This window comes from Scomber japonicus, chromosome 8, assembly GCF_027409825.1.
Source record: "Scomber japonicus isolate fScoJap1 chromosome 8, fScoJap1.pri, whole genome shotgun sequence".
Taxonomy (NCBI): domain Eukaryota; kingdom Metazoa; phylum Chordata; class Actinopteri; order Scombriformes; family Scombridae; genus Scomber; species Scomber japonicus.
The window spans coordinates 9197197-9215331 of NC_070585.1; the positions used below are offsets into that span (position 1 = coordinate 9197197).

Consider the following 18135-nt stretch of genomic DNA (forward strand, 5'->3'; position numbering starts at 1 on the left):
ATATGAGTTTTCTCGTTAGATAATAAGCTTTTGCTTTACAGTGATTAAGGCCTCAAGGCCATCAACAGCTTCCCATTGAAATGCAAAGACACAAGTAAGTCTAGTCACAAGGTAATGATTCATGATGCTTCACAGTATAGCAGCCCCCTCCCTCAGACTCCCACACAACCATCATCTACTGTTCATTCAGAAATTTCTTTCTAGCCCTGCTCTCTCTGTCTCTCTTCCTGCAGAGGGATGGTCTGGGTTCGCTGTCCATGGTGCTGAAAAACCCAAACAACTGTCCGTGGTGCTGAAAACCCAAAACCCAGTACCTTTCAGGTATGACTTTTGTTCCACTTCTGCCTCTCATTGATTTTAGACAGTGTGCAGAAACGTGTGATTTACTTTATTTAAATATGAAAAACAGCCTATCTATCTATCTATCTATCTATCTATCTATCTATCTATCTATCTATCTATCTGTCTATCTGTCTGTCTATCTGTCTATCTATCTATCCGTCTAACTATCTATCTAGGTTGATTTCAGTACTGCAGTGTTTTATAGGATCACATGGGTGGGGGTTAACTTCCACTTGCAATATACGGATATACTAAGGGGCTGAAGTGAAATTTCTGTGAAACGTTGCAAAAACACTGCGTGCGTCTTGAACGCAGCCTGCTCGGAGTACTACAGTAGCAGCAAACTACAGTTACTTTCATTTTTTCATCCTCTTCTCCTCTCTCGTCTCGCGATAGAGCGGCGGAGTGGTTTGACGGGCAGTCGAGGTTGCAGCAGGCAGAGGGAGACGGTGGAAGGTAAAGCAGGGAGGCAGCATCATGGCGGACAGAGACAGTGGCAGTGACCACGGAGGGCCCACCGCAGGCCCCGGCTCGCTGCCCCCGAGTGCGATGGGTGCCATGTCCCGGCTGCAGCACGACACCGAGGAGCTCGCCTCCAAGCGCGTCGACATCCAGAACAAGCGCTTCTACCTTGACGTGAAGCAGAATGTTAAAGGCCGCTTCCTAAAGATAGCCGAGGTCGGGGCTGGGGGAAACAAGAGCCGCCTCACTCTCTCTATGTCGGTTGCCGTGGAGTTCCGCGATTATCTCGGGGACTTTATCGAACATTACGCCCAGCTGGGCCCGAGCAACCCGGACATGGTGCAGGATGAGCCCCGGCGGGCGCTCAAGAGCGAATTCCTAGTGCGGGAGAATCGGAAATATTACATGGATCTGAAAGAGAACCAGAGGGGGCGGTTCCTGAGGATCCGACAGACCGTTAATCGGGGGCCCGGATTGGGAAGCGCGCAAGGCCAGACCATCGCTCTGCCGGCGCAGGGTCTCATCGAGTTCCGCGACGCTTTGGCCAAACTCATCGACGACTACGGCGTGGACGAGGAGCCGGCGGAGCTCCCGGAGGGCACCTCGCTCACGGTCGACAACAAGCGCTTCTTCTTCGACGTGGGCTCCAATAAGTACGGGGTCTTCATGCGGGTCAGCGAGGTGAAGCCCACTTACCGAAACTCCATCACGGTTCCGTGCAAAGTGTGGTCCAAATTCGGCAACACCTTCTGTAAATACGCGGAGGAGATGAGGAAGATCCAGGAGAGGAGTAGAGAGAAACGGGCCTCCGAACTGCTACCTGAGGGCCCGCACGGCGGAGATGACGGCGACGATGACTGACGCGGATTTTTTGGAGAGCAGAGATGAAACAACCAAGACAAGACTGAACTCTTGAGAGAAAACGAGACTTAACTGTAAAATAGAGAGATAATTTCCAAGGGAATCACCCCACACACACAACCTCCACAGACATGGCAGCACCTCTGCTGTCTCCTCGCTCATTTTACTGGATGTCACCCAACTTACCACCCATGTAACAGTAAGCCGCTGCTATCAAGGATTGAACTGTAAGATATGAACTGTTTCCTACTTGATTTAAATGACAATGAACAGAGTGTTTATATCTCTATCAAACGACAGATTTTGCACACATCAAAGCTATTTCGAAAAAAATGTTTAAATGTTTTCAAACTGGTAATATACTAAGATTTAATCAAAAATAAAACCAGAGGTCTATTATATGAAATGACAGTCTTCATGTAAAACGAATATTTGACATCAGCACAAAGAGAATATATTATGGACTTTATGAAACCAAAATCTGATACCAGATGTATAGTTTATTATAAAGGTACGCAGAATAAATATGAAAGCGCTCTAAAAGTGTATGAATTGCAGAACGCAGCACTACAGGCCTGTAAACACCTGTCAGCATGCGTGTAGGCTCATGTTTCGAAAAGAAGTTTGGCACAGTAGGCTATAGTCTTTAATTTGACCTAAAACGTAGTAGGCTAATGAAAGCATTTCTATCATGCCATTATGGAAAGGTTGAGACTCTAAAATAAATAAAAGCCTATTTTGTGCGATTCAAACAAATAAATGGGAAAAATCTATCTCTAAGCTACTATATTGAATATCAACCCTCTTGCACCATGTCCATATAAACTTAAATGAAAAAAAGTGCTAACTTAGATGTACTAATTATGATTTTGTGAATCAGCTGTAAAAAAAAAAAAAAAATCCTTATTAAGATACCCACGTTTTCTGTGGGTTAATTTTTTCTTTGTTACTTTGTTGTTTTTTCCTCTGGGGGGTGGGGGATGCAAAAGATGAGGTCCACCTGTGGGAGCGCAAGGCGCGAAAAATAAAACAAAAAAGACGCGCCAGCGTGCGGCGAGGCAACACATCCTCTCTGACGTCATTACGACCCGTGCCTTATACACTCCACTCGTTTACGTGTTCTCACGTGGATGGTCTGTGACCTCGACCGCTGTACGTTTTCATTTACGAGTGCTGTTATGTAGGCAGAAATATATATTCTCATCAGGACTGCTGGATTCACACCCCTGCGGTGCATGGAGCATGGGTGGCAACGCCAAGAGAAAGCTGAATGGCTGCTGGGAGCTGGGGGGGGGGCAACAGTGATAGTGGGTAAAAACTGGTGTGGGCCCCTCAGAAAGATGAGGTGCTGCCTGTACTTACACTTTGGAAACAGGGGAGGCCGCAGTGCCTCATAGCACCGTGGAGCCCAGAATCCCTAGCAGCACCCCTGGCTGGGCGGCTTTTCACAGAGTAGAGATGTGTCTCCCGAGAACAGGGAAGCCATCCAGGATGTACCGCCTGTGGCAGCACTGGGTGTCAGCAGAGAGATTCATATGGAGATGTTACGGGTGGCTTTGCACACCATATGCACCATGATGTTTAAAAAAAACAGCAGCAACAAAAAACAGAATCAGGAGCGGCTGGATGAGGCTATTCGTCAGAGCTGAGGTGGATGGTGTTAAAGAGCCAGGCAGTCAGCCAGCCTGGCAGGCCAGCCGGCCAGTCCCATGCAGTCATTCTGAGTGCAGTCCAGTGGATGTAGAGGCCTATCAGTGCAGGGCCGAGGCAGTATCTATCTCTTTATGGTGCTATAGCCCCTCGATCGCTCTTTAGGAGCCTCGCCGCTCAGAATATGTCACTTTTGCATTATTGTTATTCTGATGCTCTTTTTTTTTCTTCAAAGTTCTTTTCTTCACATTATGTTGTCCGAACCGTGTCAGGTTTCTCCCTCCCAGGCAGAGAGAAAGCCACTGACTAGTGTAGGACATTTCATATTAGTGTGCAATATTGTGTACGTGCCAATCGCGGCATTGTATCACGTGTATAGACTATTAAAAGACGAAAAAAATGTATAGGCTATGTGATCAGTAGATATTTGAAAGCATGACGATGAGGTTACTGAATCTGCATTATATTTCCAAAATGTGAAGTCTTTCTTCTCAAGCACTTGCTCAAAGTGAAAAAAAAAAAAAAAAGTCAGACTCGTAGTGAGCTATTTTTTCTGTCACGTTCTGTAAACCAGTAGGCTGCCTTGTCCGTCTATCAGTGCGCGTAGACTAGTCCGGGTGTTTTACGTCCCCCCACAGAGTCACCCCAGAGAAAACCCTCTCCCTGCTTGTTCCCCGCAAACACAAACTCAGACAGTCACCAACCTCTGACTGTCTCCATGTCAGCCTCTCTGCAGTGGCCTACACTCGAGTTGAATAGTATCTTGGGGATTTGGTCCAGGGGTGGCTAACACACACACACACACACACACACACACACACACACACACACACACACACATACACACAGTCTCCCCCTGGTGAGGCCTCTTGTTGCTATCTGAGTGTTCGGGAGGCCTCTAAAGTATTTGAATGGTGTCTAGAACTGCACAAGGCCTCCTGTCATTGGAAGCCAGGAAACTGTGTGTTTGGAGCCTGAGCGCGACCCCTCTCTCACCTGGGACCGCCGCTCACAGGACAGGTGAACTACGATTCGTCTTGTCTGCGGTTTCATTTGAGCTGGGTGAAAGTGATCGGTCGCAGCAGACCCACAGGACAGAGGAGTTTGTTATTGTTTTTACATTGAGGATCAGGATCCTCTCTGATATGAGCAGACTTTGATGCCAGGTCTGCTCCTCTTTCCCAGCTTGGGATTCAAAGCATTGAAAAAGAAAAAAAAAGACGCCCTGGCTTATTGTTGGTGGAACAAAATTGACCAAACACCCAAACCTGCTCTTTCAGACACACAGTCCATTCCTTCTTTTTGATCCGATCGACCTCTAAGCTTACATTGAAGTGCTAGTTAACAATCAATACGCTCAGTTCACCCATCAGCTTTATTTAAAGCAGGTTGGCCTTGAAGAGCTTACATGACTGAGCCTGGTCGCAGGCCCCGTCAGCACGGCGTGCCACCTAGCTGGCATGAAGGGGAAACACAGACTGCATGGATTGCAGCTTTAGAGGCCTCAGCTGGATAAAAAGCTGCTAATGTAGTTAGAGGCCAGGCCTGTCAGCCATGTGGGATAGCTGAGGCTAGACTGAAGCAGATTTGCCCCACAGCACACCTGGGCTGAAAAGGTTATGAGGAGAAATCCTGTTGAATCCCTGCTTTAAAAATGTCAATCTGTGTTTGATTGGTCATGCCTGTTGCAATAGAGACGAGAAAGGTTTTTCATCTGTTCCACGCGGGAGTTTGTCTCTGAGTGTTGGTGAAAGGCCCGATGAAGCCTGGCACCACACTGTAGGAGCTTACCGACAGTAGCCTACCGTGACCTACTGACCTGGCTGTCAGACAGAGCCAGTTAGGACTTCTCTCTCTGGTTCAGAGAAGAACAGGAAATCTCTTTCCCTTCTTGCAGAGATGACCACATTTCCTCAAGCTTCTTATTTACAAGCCACCTATGACTATGTGCCGAGCAAAGCACATGTGAGGTCAACGTGAGTTCAACATGAGTGCAAATTCTCTGTTGTGATACAGCACTTATTCCCCAGTGTTCTAGCTTTAGCTTGATCGAATTTAGGCCTCCAGGAGGCTCACGCTCCATGAAGACTGGAAATGCAACACTTCCTTTCTCTCTTTTTGTCTTTCTCTAATGGCCAAATATATATAAGGAGAGCTTGAACCTGCTCAAAGAGTTCACTTTGTGAATGCCTCATTCTGAGAAACGCACACATTATTTTAAAAGACGCATTGTCTTGTTTTGTTACAGACTATAAACTCCAGGTGCTACTGGGTCGGTTGTGTCTCTGGTGCGAGCTCAGTTGCAGTTAGAGAGGAAGGGAGGCACAGCACGGGTGCTTTTGCTGAAAAACAGTGCAATCAAATGTGATTTCTCCGTTTATGAGAGCTCAGCCAGTGTCACAGCAAAACCTGGAGTGACCTTGCAGCCATGTTGTGCCCACATTGCACGGTCATCCATTTCTGGGACTCAACTGCAAAATGGTATACAGATGTTTTGTTGTGTTGTTTTCTGTAAAGCGTCGGTGGTCAAGCTGCGTGCTGTCGTAGTGGCTCCGGCTACATTCAGCGAGCAGAGGCGATGGTGCACTGAAGCTTTTAGCATTGATGAGGTTATGGTTTGGTTTATTACACAGCGATTGTAGTCATTGTAGCAATCCCTGATGATATTGTTATCCTGCCTTTTGTCTGTTATAACCACAGTGATCTTTTTTTTAACCTTTTGTTTGAAAGAGCTCTGTTTTAATTCTATTTGTTGTTATTTGCTCTAACAGGTGACCAGATCATTCCTTATACATTTCAACTGATGGAAATAGACAAAAAAAATGTATATGTAATATAAAAGTGCAGCAGTAACTACTTGCATGTAACTCAAAGCTGGATTGCTACAATGGCTACAGATGTAAGTCTGCTTGTTCCTCCTGTTTTGAACAGGGGGAGATTGTTCATGTTTCTGACTGCATTCAAATAGCCACATGTACATGACTTAAAAACAGCAAACTTCCACAAAAATTAAATGTGGGTGGTTGCTATACGCGCCTCCACCAAACCTGTACAAGGACTTATATTAACAAAAAAACAAAAAAAACAGCGAACTTCCACAAAGGTGTTCCAGACAACAAATCTGCTCCACGTCTGGTTTTCAGTGTTGTAGTCTTTCATTGGCCATTCAGAGTTCCTGGTTAAATTACAGCCAATCACAGCCTCTGGTCAAAGCCAAGCACTATATGACTCACCACAAACCATTGACAGAGGAGCTCATTCAGCACGTCTTCTGTTTGCACACGCACCGAGCAGTAGGGTCCATCATGTTTGCAAACTGTATAGGCTACTGTTGTGTATAGTTATAAAAGACATTCTTTCAAAACGTTTTGAAGATGTTTGGGAAATGGATCCTGGATTTTAAGGGGTGGGGGTCAATGCACAATGAACATATCCCATGTCACCGTTTGGTCTAAATCCCTTTACCATCCCCATATGAGATAATATGTTGTATCTTTCAAAAATATTTTATCTGTGGCGTGTGTGTGTATATATATATATAAATATATATATATGGTTTGTTATATATGATGCTCCTCCTTTCAGAAAAATATAACATGTAAACAGGAAAAACACATTGCTGTTTTTTTTCCTTTGTATTTTATACTTACAGAAAGCATTGAATAAAAATGGATAAATACTTGCACTTTAGATATATTAAGAAAGATAAAAATCTGCATATTATTTTTGATAGGGATCTCACATTCAAAGAGTATAAATTACAGGCTTTGTGACTATTGCTGGACAGAGATGTATTGAGTTCTACTTATTGAAGTATATTTTGTCTGTGTGTCAGAAGGTTTACTAAAGTAAATTGCATGATAAAGTAGTGCTACACCGATATTGTTCTTTTTTTTTTTTAGTTGGTAAAAATGTCTGAAAACTGTGATAACAACCCTCTTGTATCATGTTTAACCTCTCCTCACCCCTTCTAGACTATTTCTTACTGAAATATGGCCTTTCCTGACTACATGACGATGGTGCTTACTTTGGCTTTGACATCAAGCTCATCCTATACATCTCAACATCATCATAACTCGCGTCCTTACACTTCATTACTTTCTGTTATGTACTCTCACTACCTTATTAAATTTCCGTTGATGGCAAAAAAAAAAAAAGGTGTGCTGTTTTGTACATTGCTGTCGGTTTTAATGTGTGGGAGGGGGGAGGGCCTTGTTGTCTGAAAAATGACTAATCGCGCAATAAAAAGTCATTCCACGTGTCCACATGTCCATATGTCCCTGTCTCTGCACAACTGTCTCAACATTTAAGTCTTTGATTTTAGCAGGGCCCTGTAGGTACAATTTTAAATATCCATTATATAAAGACTCAACTAGACTACTACAAGCTGTTGCAATTGCTATTGGTAACCATATTCTGATACATATAAACATTAACATTACATACACATTAAAGACAATAAGTATAAATAGGATGGTAACAATACGTTTTCATTTTTCAGCTCTGCTATCTATGGACTCATATAAAGCTGTAGAGGAAGTACATGATGTCAGCTGTCCTTGCAAGGCTTTTTTATGCTTTAATAAATAAATAATGCTCAAGCATAAGAGGTGGGTAACTACAATAGAGTCATAAAAAAGATTACATTTTATACAGTGCGCCACACATCTGCTTTTGACTTCCACATGGAAATGAAAGGTTGAGTGCCAGATTGTTGCCACTGTATGAGAGATGTTATTAACAGTATTAACTATCATCAGCCGGGTGAGGATGTTTCAGGCTGCTATGGGCAACCAGTCAGTGAGCGGAAAAACTGATTGAACTTCACATTATATTCTCACGTATCACAAACCAAACCTTATTATCAGCAAGTGGCAGTGATGTGAGGAACAAATTGGGTTTTTTTGGAAGATGAAGGGGAATTTTAATTATTTCATTTTATTAACACTACCCTACTCAGTAACAAACAGAGGTGTCTTGTGGGAATCTATTTGTTGAAGAACTTAAAAACATAGAGGCACTCACGCTGACTAGCTGATTTGAATTTGAGGCTTACATCAGTATTGCAATAGCTTAGTAGCAATATACAGCAGCTTTGAAGTTCAATCTTTCTCAGGGAATATTATTCAATTTGAAAAACACAGCCCATTTTTTATATGTGTCCTTCTTTATGCATGCTATGTCAACTCAGTGCAGTTATTGTACAGTCTAACAGGAGTTTGGCCTTTCAGTTATAAATCACAGAAACATACTATGTTCACCTTTATGTTAACCCTATTAACTGGGATACCATAGACCTCTGACATATCAGGGTTTTTTTATTTGTAAGATGGCATTAATTACATAACAACATAATTACATAATATTTTGAAAGGAAATAAATTAACATTTTGTTCTGATGGTTGTTTATTATTGAACCGTAGTTTATTCTTGGGGGCCCCAGGGACCCCAGTCGGTCGTCCTTGCATGTTAAATATGTTGCTAGGAGGAGGATTAAATGTAGTGATAGCTATCCAATATTAATTTTTGAGCAGGTACTGTAGCTGAATACAGAATGTCACAAAAAGAATGAAACAGTCTGTAAGTCTTTGTTCAATTGAATAAAGTATTTGTTCAAAGTTACTTCAGAACTTTACTGATAAGCCCGTAAAACTAGCAAGCTAGCAAACTAGCTAACAGCAAATTACTATATGGAAAAAAATATAAACCAATACAAATTATAACACAAAACCACTTATGAACATCTGTTTTTAGACAGACTTTTTGAGGATAGACTACATAAGACAAGCTACTGTAGGAGTTTCACCATACTGTGTATCACATTTACGTTAGCTAAAAGAACTGCTAATTGTACTAAATAGCTCAAATAAACACAAAACATTTTTTTATAAATATATTTTTACAAATATTTCACCTTTTGTCATGTGAAAGAAGCAGTGGTACATACGTGATACGTCTGTTGAATAAACTGAATATCGGCTTTCCTTGTAGGCCTTTGTCATGGCAGACATTTTGTCAAAGTGAAGCATAACATACATTTTACCTTTGTGTAGCATCCCTGTGGTTCATACTCACACACCTCTGCCAGCCGTTTCAGGAGCACAGACTCTTCTTTCAGACCTTCTTTTTGAGCTCGCCATCTTCTAAAATGACATCCAGAGATACAATATTTTGTTGCCATTTGACGACACAACTGCTTGTTTGGGTAAGGACTGTGGAATAATCATTAGAAATCTCTAAGTTACAGCAAAACTAACAACAAAAAGATGCTAAAAACTTTTGTAGCAACATTACAACTATATTCTGGCCAATATGGCAGAATGATACTCTTAGGTTTTTTGGTTCGTCTTTTTAGGATATGTTGTTTACTCACCCAAACACACACACACACACACGATGTGTGTCCATGTGGGGACACTCATTGACATAATGTATTCCTTAGGCCCTTACCATAACCTTATCCATCAAAACTAAATGCCTAAACACAACCCTCACCCTAAACTGAACTTAAACACAATTCTAACATTATCCCTAAAATCACGTTTTAACCCTATAATTGCCATTTGAAATGGTCAGCACTGGCCAAAATGTCCTCCCAATGCTGGTTTTCAATTGAAATTGGTTATCTCAAAGAAAGACATGCACACACTCACGTTTGCCTTTATATCCATGTGGGGACACTCATTGACATAATGTATTCCTTAGGCCCTTACCTTAACCTTATCCATCAAAACTAAATGCCTAAACACAACCCTCACCCTAAACTGAACTTAAACATAATTCTAACCTTAACCCTAAAATCATGTTTTAACCCTATAATTGCCATTTAAATGGTCAGCACTAGCCAAAATGTCCTCCAAATGCTGGTTTTCAATTGAAATTTGTTCTCTCAAAGAAAGACATGCACACACACACACACAAACATAAACACACACACACACACACACACACACACACACACACACACACACACACACACACACACACACGTCAGATCACGCTCACTTTTGGGGACATTTAATTAATTTTCTTAACCCTAACTATCACCACTACTTGCCTAACCAAAACCATTGAAAATAGGCTTTTTCACTTATTGGGGACTCAACTTTTGTATCCAATTGGACAAACTGTCCCAAATTAACTGGTCCTAAGTCTGAAAAATGGCCCCAAAAGTAGTCTGTGACAGACCAGACACACACACACACACACACACAGGTCGCTCCATTATTGTCATCATTGTGTGAAATTTGGACCACTGCTAATTCAAAGAATGTTCATGCAATCATAAGTCACAATGAAGTACAAGTCCAGAGTGAATCATATTAAGCAGGACAGTATCTTATAGTACACTAAGAGCTTTTTTTTTTTGCAAATGAATGTTAGCAAGAAACATTCAATAAATATGTATTTTTGCAGGGAAAGTATTGAGAAAGACATTTTTATTTTCTAACATGCACAAATTATATTGATCTTCTTTCCCTCCCCAAAAAAACATGTTTTACAATGGTATTGAGTAATGATGTCTTGCTATATACTAGTATGTTTTTCCAACAGTTGAACATACCTGTCATTAGATAAAAAGATATATATTTTAACCTTCTATCTTATTAGCACCCTACAGAGTGGCTGTTATTTTCTGAACGGAGGATTTGCAGCTCCGTCAGAAAGCTCGAGCCACAGCAGATATGATAAACAAATGTTGCTAAATATACAACTGGGCCACAAGGAGAGAGGGAAGACGTGAGCGTGGATCCACAGTGGCTTCGTGCTAAAAATGAACTGTTTATCTTGTGCACCAACTCTTCAAAAATATACACTGAGAAGTCGGCTCCGTTAGCTGTAACAAAAGGTGTTTCAGGATTTGGGTGTTTAACATGTAATTATAAGACACTAACTGAATGGATGCATTAATGATCTGTCATTTTAAAGTCAAAACAGCTCATAATCTATTTGACAATCCATTTGATCATTCATCAGTCTACACATCATGACAGCAGATTACAAATGTAGTCAGTTTCTCAGATTCTGTAGCTTCTCCAACATGTTTGCTGATGCAGGAGAAATACCGCAAACACCTGAGGGAAGGATTTAAGTGGTTGGTGCCGTTAAAGTTTAGATTTGATGCCTTAACTGTAGTTAAGAAGTGAACATGGAGATGATACACAGGATTTAATTGGATGCTGCTTGATGCACATCCACCAAGGTGCGATTGGTGGTATGATGTCAATGCAGAGGCGATCATAGTGCCTGTTTGAGGCCTCTAGCTGTCCCCATATGAAATACATACTGTATAATACCATAATACTTAGTTTACGCAGACCTAAAGTTACACAGACCTAACTTTACTAGTTCTATGCCTCTAAATAAAAATGTGTTCAAGATATTATACGACGTGATATCTACAGAGCAAACTGCTGCACATTTGTTAGGTGCAGATCTAAATAAATCACAACTACAAGCATCTGTATAAAAGCTTACTTTATGAAGCACAGACTAAATATTCAGTAAATATGTCCTTTACATAGTATGAGCATCCTGTCAAAAACAGTTCAGATATACAAACAAAACAAACAAAAAGACAGATCCAATGCTGACATCAAAGTGCCGAAGTTGTCATCTTTTTTTTTTTTTTTTTTAAATAAAACATAACAATCAACAAATATGTTTTGTCACAATCCTATATTACAGCACAGGCCTACCCTAGAACATTGGGAAACAATGGTTAGCACAACAGCCAAAGTGACTATAAGGGGGAAGTCTCCCTGTAAGAAAGCAGTTATTTATCCTAACAATACAGCTTTATAAAATGGTACTTCCTCTCTGAAAACTCAGCTCTGTTTCATTTCATTTTGGTCTGTACAAGGATCCAGGTCCAGGATTCCAGCTGTGATTCCAGGTTTCCAGCCATGTCCCGAAAGGATCTCAGATCCCGTCAGTCACAATTCATACGATATATATGAAGCAGCAGAAGCGTTGTGTCCAGAGCCACAGATAATACGATTGTTCATACTGTAGATATTCACAGCTCTGGTAATGTCGACATGCTTCTGTGCCACACTGAGGCTGAGTAAGGGGGCACTACGCTCACTGATCTACAGTTGTGTCATAAGCAAATTACATAGAAAGAGGAAAGGTGTGTGTATTTGGGTGGGTTGGGATCAATTAAGGTGCTCACAAACAGCAGTACCACTACCCCTCGCACAACATCCCCATTACACAAATCATCCTCTGAAGAGAAATAGGCTTAATATGTTGTTTTTGGAAAATGTGTGCTGGATGTCCTTTTTTCTTGTTCTTGGTGGGCAGAGACGTTCTTTCTTAGAAGACCAAACCAGCCTCTTCTTAGAAAAGCAGTCTTTCCTCCCGCTCGTCCTCGGTGGAGGATGTTTTGATGGCTACTCTGCTGGTGGAGTTGTTTTGCTGTTGTTCCCCTCTCTGTTTCCAGTATGCTGCTGACAGTTTTCTTGACTTTAGCACGCTAAGCTGGAGCAGTCCTGCTGCTACACTCACCAAATCAGCCAGTCTCTGTCTAAGATAAACCAGGGCCTGCTTTCCCAAAAACATCTCCGTCTGTTAGGAATGATGGCAGTGGTAGGATACACCGATACAACAAGCTATGATAGGTCCATGTAACATGTTACAGAGCAAAGATTGGTTACATTTTCTGTTTTCAAGAGGTAAACGTACATCTTTTGTCACAAGGATGGTGGATGCCTTTGTGCAGAAGATGTTTTTGAGAGACCTAGGCCTGATTGCGACGGCAGTCTTATTGAGCAGAAGGCCGTTGGATTGTCTCTCAACGTCAAACAAGCCCGATAGCACTTTGAAAATCTTCATACAAAACATGACCCTGCTATATTTACTTCTTCCTGTTGCGTACAGCTTTCGACATCTTAACTGGAGTCACTTTAAAAAAGCATGCCAATGCACACACCACATGCACACGCGCACTCACACACACACACACACACACACACACACACACACACACACGCTATCTGACCCATTCTTATGCCACCCACCCACACTTTCCTGTTCTTCCCTTCATTTCAGCCTTCAGAAACCTCACACCAAACCATACAGTATATTGTTATATATCAGCTCAATGCGCTCTGTCATGACATAAGAAGAGCAGTCGGGCGGATAAAACAGAACATGGCACAGTGCTTCCATTCAGTCACATACTGTTATCTTCTTTGAGTCGTTAAAAACAAACAGAATTATTAAATACATGTCAGGATTTAGGGTAGCGGCATCAAAACAAAACAAAAAAATCACAGAAAGAGACTTGTGATCTCTCGGATTCAAGTCTTTCTTTCACTTGTTGGGGAAAATCTGACAAGTGACAACTAACACTCGCTCGTGTCGAGGTGCCCTTGAGTAAGGCACTCCACCTGCAGTTCCTCTGGTGAACAGTTAAAACCATGTCTCCACCGTGCGGTTCCTGTACAAGTTTGAATGTATGTAAATGTGTGAATGTCAAGAAGGTCATTATTGGGAACGAGCAAGCACACTCTGTGTAAACCCTTCCTGCTGCGAATAAAGGTTTGGAGAGTTAAATAAATAAATAAATATGCTATACACGGGAAGGACTTGATCCTTCTGAGAAGTTCTTTTTGAGTTTGTATTTGTGTGAGTTTTCTGTAACTCAGGGACAGATATGTTGATGTCTCCACACGCCACACTCCACCCTTACTGTAGGTCCATACACACACCTGTGAGTGGCTGCGTGTGTAAAGGTGAGTGGGAGGGGGGAGAGAAAAAAAAGGCCAAAATGCTACAGTAGTACCATGTCCACCATCTCCATCTCCATCCCTGCCTGGTGAGGACAGGAAAGAGAGGAAACCAGACCTGTTGAACGTGAGTGACGACAGCTGTGAAGAATCTGGTGAGGATCTTTCAGGAGTCGCACGCTCCCTCGTGTCAGGTCTCTCTTTCTCTGTCCGGCCTTTAAAACTAACACTTTATAAATTATTCAAAGTTCTGCTTAAAACTAAAAACACAGTTCAACTAAAAGACATCTGCAAAATAATACTGATGATGTTATAAATAGTGATCACATTTATGATCTTTTTTTTTTTAATGTGCAATAATTAAAGTTCAAAGAACTGAGGTTTTGGCAGGGTCAGTCAGTTTCTGGGTATCAAAGGCGAGCTCTTCATCTTCGTCATCTATTGCTCTAGGATAAAAACTTATCACTGGGGTTGATAGATTCTGGGAAGGATAGAGATGCACATTTCTCCTGTTGCTGCCCACTCTGTTATTGTGAGTGGAGGAAAGGAGGAGCCTTAAACACAAAAACAAACTAAAAACAAACTGAAAAACACATTGTAGGATTACGCTAGTTTGGCTCGGAGGGATGTTGTTTTGTGGTCTGTGGTCTCTCGTCCTCCTTTCCCCCACTCAGCACCTCTGTCCAGCGGCCCTCCCATTTAACCCGCTTTGAGCCTGACTGATGGACGGGGAGGACTGTGTCTTGCGGAGGAGGCACTCGCGGCCGGCCAGCCCTCCCTCCATGATCAGGCCTCCCATCACGCTGGCTTCAATCTTCTCTAAGTCGTCCGTCTCTGCTCGGAGTTTGGCCTGCAGGAGACTGATATACGTCTCATAACGAGTCTTCTGCTCACAGAGAAGGGAGGAGGAGAGAAAGAGAAGAGGGAAAGATGGGTGTGTTAAGGCAAGGAGACCAGAAGGTGAGCAGTGGCCTTGATATATTTAGACAGTGTCATCTCAAAGCAGCTTTTACTTACTTTACAAACACATTCATTTAAGGGACTGAAAGTTTAAGACCCTTAAAACATTAAAAACATGGAGGCTGGAAATGATTGTCATTTGCAGTATTAAAAATGCTTTTATATGCTACATGTTTTAGTCTGTACCTCGTACGTGAGGTAGTGCTCTTTGAGGCGGTACTCCTCCCAGTCGCGGCTTTTGGGGTCGGATGAGGGTAGGTTTTTCCGGTGCTCCTCCAGCTCCAGGCTCATCTGCTTCAGCTTGCTCTCATGACTCAGCAGCTGCTCCTCCTGCACCAATCACAGCCCAGACAGACACAGGAAGACCCCCAAACCAACCAATCAGATACAAGGGAAGGCTAATTAAATATATATAAAGATGTAACGTGATGAGATGTAAAGGTTTTTATTGAGGGAGAACCGTGGGTGCTGCTGTGCTACAGAGCATGCATGGGAACATGGTGGTTTCTAATCATATATGTGTGTGTGTGTGTGGGTGTATGTGTGTGTGTGTACCTGCTTGAGTCTGGTAGATGAAGACGGCAGGATGGGCCGACAGAATTTCTTCATGGAGCCGATGGCAGCAGGGAAGGCCGGGGCAGAGAACAGCGCTGCTACCAGATTTATTCGGAAGATCCAAGACATCATTTCCTCCTCACTCCTGAAGAGAGAGAGAGAGAGAGAGAGAGAGAGAGCGAGAGAGAGAGAGAGAGAGAGAGAGAGAGAGAGAGAGAATGAGGAGGTTAGTTTTGTTGTAAAGCCACATTCACGCAGGTTTGTCTTACAGATAATGCCGGAAATATTTTAAATCTACTCAGTTTTTGATTAAAGAATCAGATTTCATTTCAGTTTTGCTTGTTACTTGTTCACAGCAGCACAGTGCTGCAGATTCAGCCTCAGTATCAGGTTACATACAGTATCACCTGTACCTGCCGAACCCTCCACACAGATGAGAGGAGCGTGCATGACCTTCAACAGGAGATTGATTCATACTCTGTGATTTATAAGGTAGTTTATATTAAAAAAAAACAGACAAACCTTTTACACACCACTGAGACATTTTTGATGTCAACACAGTGATATTTTTATCCTGTTGACGCAACATACATTCCAGTGTTGAAATTAAAATGCTGCATCACAACTCAAATGCCTGTTTAATTAGTTCATTATCAGGGTCTTGGGGAAAGTGTTTTGCTAACATTTTGCATCAAACTAAATACCCTCATTAAAAAGTATGTTATAAACTTTAAGAGACACATAATATAGAAGCAGTTTATCTGTATTAACACCTGCAGGTCTCTTTCAGGGCATTGTTACAAGATTGGCTGCAAATGTGACAAATGGGGGGGGGGGGGTATAAAATGTATAAATATATCTGTATAAAGGGAAAATTCCACTGTCTTAATTCCTGAGTGTGATTTTTTTTCCCAAGTGAAATGGAAAATTGTACAGGGTGACTCACGGGGCCTGCAGCAGAAAAACTCTCCAGTCTGAGGTTTTGAGCTTCAGTACGTTGGCCCTCTTGCTGTAGTCTGTGGCACGAGTGGCTAAAGCGTGGTGGATCCGCACTGCATTCTTCAGGTCCACCTCTGAAATGTCGGCGTCAGGCTTGTACTCATCCTGGGTGGGTAACAGAAAAAAAAGCATATGTGATCATATGTTTTAGAGCCTATACATGTTGTCATGTTTCAGTCAGTTTAATGATTTCGTAAAATGTCTAAATTGAGGTGAACGTTCAAGGGCAACTTCACCCTGAGGTAAACTCCTGATTTAATTATATAGAAAACTTAACTCTTTTATACAAATGTCCATACTAATGTCATGAAGTGAGTGAAAAATATTACAATGCTTGTGATAGAAAGAAGAAGCTAATTTTCATTGCATTTCATTCAGATTGAACATTTAACCTTTCATGTGGTCAGTACAGCCTTTCTCCCAGCAGGGGGAGACAAACATGCACCACAGCGGCCATGCCTCATTTCCTCTCCTAATGCTCTCTCTATCTCACTCTCTCCCTCTAAAGCACACACACACATCCAAGCACACACACACACACACACACACGCAGAGCAGAGCAGCTAGCAGCATCCACCACCGCAGTGACAGCCGTGGTAGATGTGTGTTTCTATGGCAACGGAGCAGAGGGTGAGATGCGGTACCTTCTGGAGATACAAGATCATCCCCTTCAGAACCGCATAGAACTTCTTCCAACCACGGCGGCCCCTCGGTGCTGGGGGGGACAAAGAAAAAAAAACTTTTCTTAAACATTTTATTCACAACATAATATAAAGATTTTTTGGTGACGTCACTCTTGAACGTGTGTGTGTGCGTGCGTGAGTTTGTGTGTACGTGTCACTCACTGCGTTTGCCGTCCATGTCGGCGTGGCTCTTGCGGGTCAGCACTCCGTGTTTGTAGGTGACGGCATTGAGGAGGATGGGGATGGCGATGAAAGGGTTACTGCCGTCCGTTACCCTAGCAACACGTTTACTCCCGCCCTCACACTGCTCCTCCACCAGCTCTGAGAGACTCTTCCTCAGCTCCTCCTCCTCACTGCACACACACACACATTCAGATGAACCTGAGCAGCAGATATTCAAGTGTACTTGCTTCTAAAAAAACTTGCATACCCCAAATACTTTTCCTATTGACCAACACAAAATGCGTACTCACACTGCCCACTCGAGCTTCTCATTCTTGATTGAGTTATACAGGACCTGTGTAGGCAAGGCAGTAAGAGAGGAACTTTTTGAGGTACTGTAATTTGACTACAGGGTTGAAATGTGAAGACAAATCTCCATTCTGGCATTAAGAGAAAATAAAGACCACGCTGACAAATCAGTAGGAATTTTGTGGTAGGTCTCAGGAGCAGATATGTACCTTTAATAACTCTTTGGGGAAGTCTTTGCCATTGTTGAGGCCGTCTAGATTACTGATAAACTGTTGGCACGACATCTTCTTCCCAATATTCTGAGGAGAGGAGAACAAGCAGACACACAGAAACACAAAACAAGTTAACAATTTCGCCTTTCTAAAATATTTTGCATTCATTTCTAGGCATGTGAGTGAAGCAGAATGTGTGAATCTTGC

The 18135-nt window shown here is 42.3% G+C and overlaps 2 protein-coding genes across 2 annotated transcripts in view; one reads left to right on the top strand and one right to left on the bottom strand.

Annotated features, from left to right (window-relative positions):
* Positions 1-760: 760 nt before the first annotated feature.
* purab (purine-rich element binding protein Ab) lies at positions 761-7427 on the top strand. Its single transcript, XM_053323731.1, has 2 exons — positions 761-1892; positions 7290-7427. Exon 1 carries the CDS (start codon positions 820-822, stop codon positions 1663-1665), a length of 846 nt encoding a protein of 281 aa, XP_053179706.1. The 5' UTR covers positions 761-819; the 3' UTR covers positions 1666-1892; positions 7290-7427.
* Positions 7428-11778: 4351 nt separating this feature from the next.
* The window catches only part of psd2 (pleckstrin and Sec7 domain containing 2), a 35245-nt gene continuing 28888 nt past the window's right edge, over positions 11779-18135 (bottom strand). Inside the window, exons 8-15 of the mRNA XM_053324361.1 lie at positions 17926-18015; positions 17719-17762; positions 17408-17598; positions 17207-17277; positions 16510-16667; positions 15564-15708; positions 15195-15338; positions 11779-14934 (exon numbers count right to left, since the gene is read on the bottom strand). Of these exons, the coding sequence (XP_053180336.1) occupies positions 14719-14934; positions 15195-15338; positions 15564-15708; positions 16510-16667; positions 17207-17277; positions 17408-17598; positions 17719-17762; positions 17926-18015 (1059 nt within the window). The 3' untranslated portion in view covers positions 11779-14718. The remainder of the gene's footprint in view (positions 14935-15194; positions 15339-15563; positions 15709-16509; positions 16668-17206; positions 17278-17407; positions 17599-17718; positions 17763-17925; positions 18016-18135) is intronic.

What these genes read in the sequence shown, in the direction of transcription:
- purab (XM_053323731.1), top strand. Translation starts at nt 820, where the DNA reads ATGGCGGACAGAGACAGTGGCAGTGACCACGGAGGGCCCACCGCAGGC.